The 12,197-nt window shown below is 44.7% G+C and overlaps 1 protein-coding gene across 1 annotated transcript in view; it reads right to left on the bottom strand.

Annotated features, from left to right (window-relative positions):
- Positions 1 to 12,197, bottom strand: part of VWA3B (von Willebrand factor A domain containing 3B) — a 220,667-nt gene that overhangs the window by 187,645 nt on the left and 20,825 nt on the right. Inside the window, exons 5-7 of the mRNA XM_040336327.1 lie at positions 8,695 to 8,851; positions 4,724 to 4,893; positions 4,245 to 4,330 (exon numbers count right to left, since the gene is read on the bottom strand). Of these exons, the coding sequence (XP_040192261.1) occupies positions 4,245 to 4,330; positions 4,724 to 4,893; positions 8,695 to 8,851 (413 nt within the window). The remainder of the gene's footprint in view (positions 1 to 4,244; positions 4,331 to 4,723; positions 4,894 to 8,694; positions 8,852 to 12,197) is intronic.

Below are 12,197 nucleotides of genomic sequence, written 5' to 3'. Positions count from 1 at the left end.
CGCGGTCACCATATGCGTTCCAGCGTAGAACACAATACGGCGCAAGGGCTCTTGTTACGTATATATAAATATATTAGAGCTGCATTATTATTAATTGTTAAAAAATTGCGATCTCGATTCAACCCCCCTGACGATGCTAATCAGCCATTTCTATGTAAACAGTGCAGAGCCGAGCTGTCAAACAAAAAGCTAACAAATGTTTATCAACATTCCTCAGCTCTGAGAGCTAGATAAGAAAAGAGATACAAAGTATCATTATTTCTTTTTAGATCAAAGGGATGAACTTTGGTCTGTAAATGAGGTCAGTTTAAACACTTAGAACACCCAAACATATATATTTTATTTAGCAGAGACCCTAGAGAATGAAATAGTGGTCATATATATATATATATATATATATATATATATATATATATATATATATATATATATATATATATATATATATATATACAGTATATATATATATTCATTAATTGGCAGCATGTTTTATGTTTTTTTTCATTTTGGATAAGGTAAATTATAACCCCCATCAGTTTATTTTGCCATCTGTGAGATTTACCTTGGGATTTTCTTATACTTTCACTTTCGATGATAATGGTAAGCAGGGCAAATAGAGAGGGCAAATCTCCAAAATGGGGGCACAGACTGCAATAAAAAAACTAACAGTGTGGGGAATTTTTTTATTTTTTTTAATGTTAACAAGGTTAATGTGTGATATTTAGTGTGGCTCATCAGCTTTTATTTTATCTGAAAGTGTCTCATAAGCAGAGGGGAATTGAAGTTCTCTGTGCTACATATTACATTGCTAAATGTGTAAGTTCAGAATTGTTAATGACTTATTGTGCAAAGTGCTGAAGAAAAAAAAAAAACATAATTTGTATGGCTTATTCATGTCGCTAGATGCACTAGTTGTCAAGTATTACTGCATATAAACATTACAGTACATCTCCCTTTTCCTCTCAGGGACAGCTTGCTGAGACACTGCTGAGACACTTAGGTAAGTATGGGCAGATTTTGGAATTATTACCTGATGCCAACCGTGATTCCACAAGAATACAGAGTGAAATCCTCTATCCTACATACACCACCATATATAGTAAATCATCTTGGTAAGGACTCTATCCTGAGGTAAGCTTATCTCCTTTATTTGTAGGGATTACTTATTTAACTACATTTGAGGCATTGTCTGTCCCCTTTTTTTTCCTTGTAGGACAATCCTAAACCAAATGAGGAAATCCCCCTAGAGCTCACCATTTTAAAGAGGAACTGCAGTATGCTCACATAATTTGTAATAAAAACATATTTGCCATTCTGAAGCTTCCCTCCAACCACTTTGCATATTTTATATATACTGTGATTCTGTGCTTGCCAAATATGCTGCAGAAATCTCCCTCCACTGAGTCTGGCTGCAACTATTTTAACTGTGGGCAGCTGAAGCTGCTGCCTGTTCACATCCTGTATTTACACAGAGGCACACCTCCAGCTCTGTGGCCCTGCAGCTCTCATTGGCTCATCTGACTCATCCCCCCTTCCTTCCTGGCAAACTCTCACAAGAGTGAGAGAGAGCTGTGCATTATGTCATAAGCCTAGGATTTTTACCGGACAAGAAACAGGAAGTGAGCTGTATAAGTTATTTACTGGCAAAAAAAAAGGGCAGAAGATTTAATAGATGGAAAGTTGAAAAAATGACTGAAGGTCCACTTTAAGGAATACCTAACTATATGAAAAAAACCTGTGTTAACAATATACTGCTTTTTTGCTTCTGAATATTTCAGGCACGTTGAAATCTTGATGTAGGTATGGGTCCAATTACACCCTAAGGCCGCGTACACACGGTCGATCCATCCGATGAGAATGGTCCGACGGGCCATTTCCATCGGTTCACCGCTGAAGTGGCCTGATGGTCTCATGTTCGTAAACACCATCGTTCCAAAAACCGATCAGGTCAGAACGCGGTGACGTCAAACACACGACGTGCTGAATAAGACGATGTTCAATGCTTCCAAGCATGCGTCGACTTGATTCTGAGCATGCGCGGGTTTTGAACCGATGCTTTTCTGTACTAACCATCGGTTTGGTCCGATCGGGCAGCGGTCCATCGGTTCGATTTTGAAGCATGTTTTAAAATTTTGGACCAAAGGAAAACAGACCGATGGGCTATACACACGGTCGGTTTGGACCGATGAAACTGAACCTCGGTCCATTCTCATCGGTTTTGTCCGACCGTGTGTACGGGGCCTTAATCTTGGAGGTGGACACACACAAATTACAGTGTGAAAGCGTTAGTGCCTTATCCCTTGCTGCTTTTTCTAGCTAATCTTGTGGAATAACCCTGAGCTCATCCCTGAGGTGAAAACAGTGGATGTCCGTTCCCTGTTTGGATAGATGGTGGAGTGGGGATTTGACTCCAATGAGTAAAACAATATAAAGTGCACATTGTTGATATTGATGTATCTGTATTTATACACATGTATGTTTATTTTGCTGTGTATGTATACTTTTGCATAAAAGATATTTGTTTATGTTGATTATTATCTAGATCATTATGCCTTGAAGTACTCCTGAGGAGAAGGCAATAGCAGGGTGGATGAGGGCCCCCTACACACACCTATAAATCGCATTCCAGGTGTAACACTGATAATTTACAGGGGAGTCTACTATGCTAAATAGGCATTTTTCATTGACTCATTTTAAAACTGATGTATACATGTTTTTTATTATTAATTTCATGACAATAAAGGTCGGTAAAAAAATATTTAGTTTGTCCATCCTTACGCACCAATGAAAGGACAGTGTCCTCCCTTTGGGGTTGTTTTGCTTGAAATATAATTAGCATGTGGTGCTTCTTAACGATGACTCCTCTGTATATTGGACAATGTATAGACTGGTGAGTTACATGTAATGATATGTATGTTGCAGTGTGCTGAGTGTATTGGGGTGTACAGATCATTGTGCTTAGTATAGCGAGATGTATGGCACAGTGTACTGAGTGTAATGGGTATATAGATTGGTTTGCTAAGTATAGTGAGATCTATGGCACAGCATGCTGAGTGTATTGGATGTACAAATTGGCTTGCTAAGGGCTCATTAAGGGCTAGTTTACACTTGCTTCAAAACATGGCTTCGGACACGCTTTGTTAAAGCTCTCTGTACGCCAATCAAAGCCCATTACTAAATAAAATGGTTAGCTTACAGTCCTGTTACACATGCTTTTGCTTGGTGCTTCGATGAGGCTTCGGTGGGGCTTTGGTGGAGTTTCGATGAGCCTTTGGTGGGGCTTCGGTGAGGCTTCGATGAGGCTTTGGTTGGGCTTCAGGAAGGCTTCAAGTGGTCTTTGCCATAGAGTTCTATGGAGGCTTTGAAGCACCACTAAAGCGACATGGGGTATAATTTTTGAAGCAAAACGAAGCCGAAGCCTGTGTAAACAGGACTGTAAGCTAGCCATTTTATTTAGTGACAGGCTTTTACTAGCATTCAGAGAGCTTTAACAAAGCGTGCCCGAAGCCTTGTTTTGAAGGAAGTGTAAACTAGCCGTTATTGTGTGTTGAAGCCGAAGCAAGTGTAAATGAGCCCTTACACTTGCTTTGGCTTCCACAAGGCTTCAAAAAGGCTTCGGATAGGCTTTGTTAAAGCTCTCTGAACGCCAGTCAAAGCCCCCGTCACTAAATAAAATGGTTTTCTTACAGTCCACAAGATGAAGGAAGAGGAGGAAAACTAAACACACACACTTCCTCTCTACCAAGAGAGTTGAATTGGCAGTCCTCGCCCCTAGTCCTTCCTTCCCTCAATCAGTGAATGGTGGTTGGGACACACAGTTTCTTGTTCTCCTCTAGAGTTTCCAGCAGGATCTTAGGGACAGCCATTAAAAATGATGGGGTCAGCAGAGGCAGAGCACATGGTAGGTAGTTTTCAGATCATCATTGTAATCGGTGCCATGCACTGAGTGTGTTGAGGCTAAGTGCTAAGTGTTAAGAGGTGCATGCTGTATTCTGAATTTATTTGGGGTATAGTGAGGGGTAAGCTGAGTGTATTGGGATGCAGCGTGAGTTGGCTATTGGTTCCTGCCCGGCCTATCTGTACAATTTCACTACACACTTCATTATAACAGACTATAGAGAAATATAGAGAAATAAAATATTAAATATTTCAATCTGAGAAACTTTGTTTTTATATTACATCACACTCTATTACAGGAACACAGATAAAGGGTTTTCAAGTAAAAAAAAAAGAAGTGGCTATACCTGGGCAATCTTTATCAGTTTTTGTGTTGGATAATTCTGGATTCTTGTTATCTTGTCTTAACATTTCCTCTAAACAAATATGGAACCTATGCAAGAATGTAAAGTTATTTTTCTTCTGATGTGTACATTGTACTTATGCCATAATTTACGATCACCTGAAAAAATGTTCATATACTGTACTTTATGCCTGGGGTAAACATTACTCAATAGCAAGACAACTACTGTATGCTGCTAAATATAATCAACATGCGTACTATTATATAAGGAATTTCAGTGGAGAAATTACACTTGTATGTACATAACATAAATATTTTCACATAATAAGGTCATTATTAATAAATTGATCGCTAGGAATGCAATAAGTAAGTTTGTCTCCATTCTCAAGCCCCATACACACCTGGCTTGATAAAGCTGCTTTTTTTTTTTTATAATTTTATATTGTATTTATGCAGGATGACAAGTTAGGTTACAGATTTTACCTTCCAGATGTTTGAAGACTTAACTCCCTCATCATCATCATGTTTTCCATTTTGTGAGGGTTATAGCAGACAACATGAAGGGGACATGGGCTGTTCTCAATACCAACCAGCAAGCGCTTTGTCTTTCCCACAGGAGCATCTCCAACACAGAAATAATACACAGCATCCACCTGCAGTTTGGCAAAATAAATATCATTAGAGCCATTTCAGTTTGACAAGAAAAGTATTTTTTTTAAATAGTGATAATGCTGAGAATAAGGCCCCATACTCACGAGCAAACATGTCTGCTGAAACTGGCCCGCAGGCCAGTTTCAGCAGACATGTTTGGTCGTGTGTGGGCGCGAGCGGGCCGAATTCCAGCAAACATTTGCCCGCCGGGCCTTTTCCCAGCAGACAAATATTCCTGGACTTGTTTTAAAACAGCCCGCTGGAATTCTGCCCGCTCGGACATGTACGGTCGTCAGTACAGACCTACCGTACATGTCCAGGCGCCCGCCGTCCCTCGCATGCGTCGAATGACTTCGACGCATGCGTGGAAGCATTTTAAAGGCGGGCCGCCCACGTCGCCGCGTCATTGTCGCGGCGACACCGCGTCATCGACGCGGCGACACCGCGGACACGCCCCGCGTATTGTTTACGCGCGGACTTCTGTACGATGGTGTGTACAACCATCGTACAGAAGCCCTCTGGCAGACATGTATGGTGAAAACGGTCCGACGGACCGCTTTCACCATACATGTTTGGTCGTGAGTACCCGGCCTAAGACATCATAGCCTGACCATACAAATAGGCAGAATACTCAAGGCAGTGTTTGAAGGGTACAGTACAACAAGGAAGACAAAATCTCCCTAAGTAGTCACTAAATGGCACACTCTAGTTGACTAAAAAAATCCAGCTTTAATTTGAAAAATATATTAGTACAAAAATAGCAACCATTGATTGTGATTGTGTTGTAATGTTTTGTGAAAAATGGGAAAAATTTAACTTAAGCCCTGTACACAGGGCAGTTTTCATCGGACAAACCGATCGCGTGTGGGCCCCATCGGTTTTATTTTCATCGGTGTAAAAAAAATAGAACATGTTTTAAATTTTTCCTATAGATAAAAAACCGATAGAAAAATCTGATCGTCTGTATGCAACTCCATTGGTCAAAAATCCACGCATGCTCAGATTTAAATCGACACATGCTTGGAAGCATTGAACTTCATTTTTTTTGTCTCGTCAGATTCTTGTGGTCCGTCAGGATGAGAACCGGAACCACAGAACCCTCGAGCAAGAGTATGCATTCTTAATCGTGATGCGATTCAGGCCACTATAGTCGATGCAAGGCCTCAATTCTCCGCCCTTCTTCTTTACAAAGAAAAATCCAGCCCCCGCTGGGGAAGAGGATTTGCAAATGTGCCCCCGGGAAAGCGCCTCCCTCACGTACTCCTCCATGGCTTCATTCTCAGCAACCGACAGTGGATATACCCTGCCACGAGGAGGAATGGCACCAGGTTGTAAATCTATGGCACAATCGTATGGGCGGTACGGAGGCAGGGAACCAGCGCGCACCTTATCGAATACATCCAGATACTCCCTGTATTCAGAGGGCAACACGGAGTCTGAGGAGGCATACAACACCTTGACGGGCCCATGGATGCAACTAGCCCCACACTGTGGGGACCACGAGAGGATCTCAGCCGATCTCCAATCGAAAGTTGGATTATGCCTCTGGAGCCAGGGGTACCCCAAGACCACCGAGTAGTGAGGAGACGAAATGACCTGAAGACAGACCGACTCCCTGTGAACGGCCCCAATGGCTATCTTCACTGGAAGGGTCTCATGAGTCACCTGCGACGGCTGAAGGGGTCTGCCGTCAATCGCCTCAAGAACCAGCGGAGAAACTCGAGCCTGCAGAGGAATGGAGTTTGCGGCAGCAAATCTACTGTCGATAAAAAGACCACCAGCACCAGAATCCACCAACGCCTGGGCCGTCACCGAGCCCCCGGCCCAGGAGAGGACAATGGTGAGCAGTGGTTTATCAGCACGGGAAACCAGGGACGAAGAAACTCCACCCAAGATCTGTCCCCGACAGGATCTCAGGTGCGAGCTTTTCCCGGACGGTTTAGGACATGACAACCGAAAATGCCCACTGAGGCCGCAGAACATGCAACGACCCTCACGTCTCCGAAGAGCCCTCTCCCCCTCAGACAGGCGAGCAAACCCCAGCTGCATGGGTTCACCACCAGGCACGTCAACCCCAGGAGGCGTGGGAGGAGAGGAAGGCACGGGTGGGACAGCAAACGTAGGCGCCAATCTGTTGGAAGGCCTCCACAGGCTCTCCATAAAGGAAGGTCTCTCCCTGAGTCTGGTGTCAATCAATATCAGGAAAGAAATGAGAGCCTCGAGCTCCACAGGTAGGTCTTTAGCCGCAATCTCATCTTTCAAGGTGTCAGAGAGACCATGGGAGAAGGCAGCCACCAGGGCCTCATTATTCCAGCCCACCTCTGCTGCCAGGGTACGAAACTCAATGGCGTATTCGGCTACCGATCGTAAACCCTGTCTGATGGACATGAGGAGCTTCGCAGCAGAGGCAGAGCGAGCCGGCACATCGAAAACCCTCCGAAGAGAAGCAACAAAACCGGAAAACTCGGCAACCACCGGATTGTTGTTCTCCCATAAAGGACTTGCCCAGGCCAAGGCCTTGTCCGAGAGCAGTGATATCAGGAAGCCCACCTTCGATCGCTCAGTGGGAAAAGCATGTGGCAGCAACTCAAAATAAATGCCCACTTGGTTAAGGAAGCCTCGGCACTGAGTAGGCTCAGCCCCAAAGCGCTGTGGGAGGGGGCAGAACCGGTCATACCCCGCGACAGGCGCAACAACGGGTGCTGGGGTAGACTCTGGCGCAACAACCGGAGCGGCAGTGGAAGCGGTAACAGGAGCGACAACCGGCCTAGCAGCAGCAGGAGCGAGATGAGCAGTGTGTGCAAGCAGGGTTTGCAACGCCTGAGCGAACTGACCCAGCAGGTGATCCTGCTGATCAAGTCTGGCAACCAGCATGGGTAGTGAGGATGGCCCTGTACCGTCAGGATTTATGGCTTGGGCCTAATGTCAAGGAAGCATGAATCAGACGTACAAAACCGATAAATGAATAAGAAGATTTTATTGGAAACCAAACAGCAAGGTCAAAGTCCACACTGACGGTCGGAACAGCCAGAAGAGTAGTCCAATGGTGCCAGGGTCGATAGCCAGGGGTGGGAGTCAGCCAAGCCGGAGTCTGTAGCCAGAGAAGGGGTGAAACAAAGCCGGGGATCAGGAACCAGAAGGAACATCCGTAGCCGGGTCGGTGTCCAGGAGCAGGCAGCACGATCACAGAAGGGGTGTCAGACAAAAGGCCCAAGCGAGGAAATGCTGCAGCTGCCGTCATATATATATGCTGATCAGCCAGCTCCTCCCAGTGGGAAGGAGGAGCCGCAGGGTGTGGCAGGTTACAAGAACCCCATGAAGCAAGATGGCTGCTAGCACAGGTCAGTGATGAAAAGCCTGCAAAGAGGTAAGACCATGACACACGCTAGTAACTCATGGACTCACTGAATTTTTTTTATGTATTTATTTTTGATTTAGTGAAACACTTTTTTTTGGTATATATTCATCTTCTGTGATAATATCTCACGTTAGTAGTGCAGCTGTTTATTTGATGATTTGATATCACAAGCGCAGTTTTATATATATTTTTCAACAGTTTAATATTTCTATGTGCAAGATCATATTTCAAATTACAAGGTCATGGACCGCAAGAGTCACACTAGTTATCTGATAGCCAACAATAGCCTGAAAGGAGGCACAACTTGATTTGGGCAGGTATATTGTTATACTGTTATTATGTCTAATTGCTATACCTCATAACATTTCACAACTATCACAAACATGCAATATACTCAACCATATAATTAACTGCTAAAAAAATAGTACATCAGTACATTTACAACCTGGTCATCCAGGGCTTCCGATAGAGCTTCAGCTGCACTCTCTGCATTGACCACTGGGGAGTGCTGAAGATTCCAAATCCACTCTACAGCTTGCTGTATGGAATGCTGAGTGACATGAATAACTTTCTGATGCCACTTCACTGGCTCCTGAGAGACCCTACGAAACACATCAAGACTGATTGATAAATGTTTATAGAGTAAAGTATGATGCAAAGTCCTTAGCTTGTTATATACATTTCTCACAATTTCAGATTCCCCCTTCAGAGGCTTGGATATTTAGGAGTGAATAAAGAAGAACTTTACTAAACTCTGTTTGCATTAATAGTGGCATCATGGTATGATCTAAATGCAATTTCAGAAGAACAATATTTTCTGTAAAATAATAAAAAGGGGTCTTTTTAAAAAATAAAAAAAATTGCAAAAGTCACGAATAATACCCATAATGCTTGTTATCCATATGAAATGTCAGTTTCTAACTGTTACCTGTAACATTCCCTAACATTCGATCCTAAGGGGGAAAAAAAGCCTTTAGAATGCTATAGGCTAAAAACATTCACGCAGAATATTAAACAATATGGAGGAGACCTCTGTGAACAAATTGTATGGACAGTCCTGTGTTCACCGCTGAAGGCGCAAAGATCAGCTACTGCAGAGAGTGAACTGCTATCGACAATTGATACAATGTTCCAGAGACACAACTCCACTGTTCACCTAAGGTCAGGGGCAGGCAACCTTTTGAGTGTAATGTGCCAAAAAAAAAAAATGTACGCGAAATTGCGAAAATGTCTACTTCACATTCTCAATCATGAAATTGAAAATTTTGTAAGTAAATATTGGTGATTCTTTAATAATACGCCCCAGCACTGGTGCCAGTGACTGCAAAGAAATACCTCCCAGTTTACACAAAAACACTTTGGTCAGATGTACTGTATGTAACATACAATACAGCATAAAAATTGCAGTCGTTCTAATTATGTAACTGTGCCCCTTACATTTCTGGTCTATGAAAGGGAAACAAAATGCACCGGGGTTAATTGTCAGTGGAAGAAAGATGAAAATGTCTGCTGTTATTGGTCAGTGGGAGGAAAATACCTGGTGTTATTGGTCAGTGAGAGGAAAATACCTGGTGTTTTTTTTAAAGTGGCAAGAGGTTCATTGGTCAGTGGGAAAACATGACCTGCATCAATGGTCAGTTAAGAGGTCAGGAGTAAACAATGCAGAGTTCAGGGGTCATTCGTAAGTACTTCAGAGTTCTTGGACTCGGTATTAACGACTACTGACCCCTGAGCTCTGGTCAGTAATACAGAGTACAGGGCTCAAGAGTCAGTAAATGCAGATTTCAGAAGTCAGTAATGCAGACTGCAGAGCTCAGGAGTCAGTATTGCAGGGTCAGGAGTCATTCATACATAGTGCAGACCTCAGGAATTATTAAAGCAGGGTGCAAGGGTGAGTAATACAAGGAGCAGGTTCAGGGGTCAGTATTGCTTGTTACAAGGTTAGGAAACAGCAAATGCATAGGAGGGTCAGGAGTCGGTAATGCAGGGTGCAGGGTCAGGATTTAGCAATGCAGGGTCAGGAGTCAGTAATGTGGAATGTATGATCAGGGGTCAGTAATGCAGAGTGCAGGGTCAGGAGTCAGTAGTGCGGAGTGCAGGGTCAGAAGTCAGAAATACTTAGTGCAGGGTCATGGGTCATTAATGTGGAATATCAAATCAGGGTGACAGAGTGCAGGGTGAGAGGTCAGTAATGCAGAGTGCAGGTGTTCCGTCAGATATGGCGACCCGTCAGAATTGATAACGGAAGTGACATTTCGTCGCCGCCATCTTGCTACACCCCACATTCCTACACACTAAGGATACACCGAGAAGGGGCAAGCGGACATCTTGTTACACCCACCGGAGTTTTGTATTTCACATTTATTTTTAACAGGAAACAAAGCATATATGTTTAAACATAGTATTTAGAAATCCGACGGACTGTTTAGAATCAGATGTTGGATTTTAAAAGCAGCAGCAAACCTGCTGATCTCACAGGTTTGCTAATCTGATAGAACACCGCTGCTTTTATAATTCAACATGTAAACAGTCCAAGGCAGGGGTCTCAAAGTACCGGCCCACGGGCCATTTACGGCCCGCGGACTGGTAATAAATGGCCCACAGGCAGGGCGGGTGCCGCGGAAGTGTAGATGTAGATGTCAGAGGTTCACTTGTCTCTCATGTCACGCTGCTACTCCCCGGCGGCCCCTCCTCTCTTCTCGTCCATCCCTATTTGCTTGTGACATCATCTGGGATGGACGAGAAGAGAGGGGGGGGGGGGCCGCCGGGGGGTAGCAGCGTGACATGAGACAAGTGAACTTATGACAGACGCTTCCTGCACTGCTCTGCATCTGAAGAAAACAACAAGTAAACGCTGACCTTGTGCCCTGATGTGCTGTCATGTGCCCTGATGTGCTCTCATGTGCCCTGATGTGCTGTCATGTGCCCTGATGTGCTGTCATGTGCCCTGATGTGCGCTCATGAGCCCTGATGTGCTCTCATGTGCCCTGATGTGCTCTCATGTGCCCTGATTGTGCCCTGATGTGCTCTTGTGTGCCCTGATGTGCTCTCATGTGCCCTGATGTGCTCTGATTGTGCCCCATGTACCCTCATGTGCCCTGTGCCCCATGTACCCTGATGTGCCTCATGTACCCTGATGTGCTGGGCTCTGTACATCAGGGTGCCCTGTACCCTGATGTGTCATGTGCCCTGTACTGATGTGCTGTGCCTGATGTGCTCTCATGTGCCCTGATTGTGCCCTGATATGCCCCATGTGCCCTGATTGTGCTCTGATTGTGGCCCATGTACCCTGATGTGTGCCATGTACCCTGATTTGCTGGGCTTTGTACCCTGATGTGCTGTTTCATGTGCCCTGTACCCTGATGTGCCATGTGCTCTGTCCTGATGTGATGTGCCCTGATGTGGCCTGTTGTGCTGTACCCCGATGTGCCATGTGCCTTGTCCTGATGTGCCGTGCCCTGTACCCTGATGTGGCCTGTTGTGCTGTACCCCTATGTGCTGTGCTCTGATGTGCCCTGTACCCTGTTGTGCTCTGATGTGCTGTGCCATGTGCCCTGATTTGCTGGGCTCTGTGCCATGATGTGCTGTACCCTGATGTGCTGTGCCCTGTACCCTGATGTGCAGTCGGCAGTGTAGTGGTCTGTCGGCAGTGTAGTGGTCTGTCGGCAGTGTAGTGGTCAGTGTGCAGTGGTCCGTGTGTAGTGGTCCGTGTACAGTGCAGTGGTCAGGGATAATAATGCTTTTGCTGACACCAATACTAGGGGTTAATAATGCATCTGCTGACACCAGTGCTGGGGATTAATAATGCGCTCGCTGACACCAGTGCTGGGGGTTAATAATACGTTCGCTGACACCAGTACTGTTTTTGAAGTTTGAAAGTTTGCATGTGGCCCCCCATGGGATATGAAAACTTGTCTTGCGGCCCTCAGGTAATTTGAGTTTGAGACC

Source organism: Rana temporaria, chromosome 2 (genome assembly GCF_905171775.1).
Source record: "Rana temporaria chromosome 2, aRanTem1.1, whole genome shotgun sequence".
Classification (NCBI taxonomy): domain Eukaryota; kingdom Metazoa; phylum Chordata; class Amphibia; order Anura; family Ranidae; genus Rana; species Rana temporaria.
This window is presented reverse-complemented; position numbering and strand designations above follow the sequence as displayed.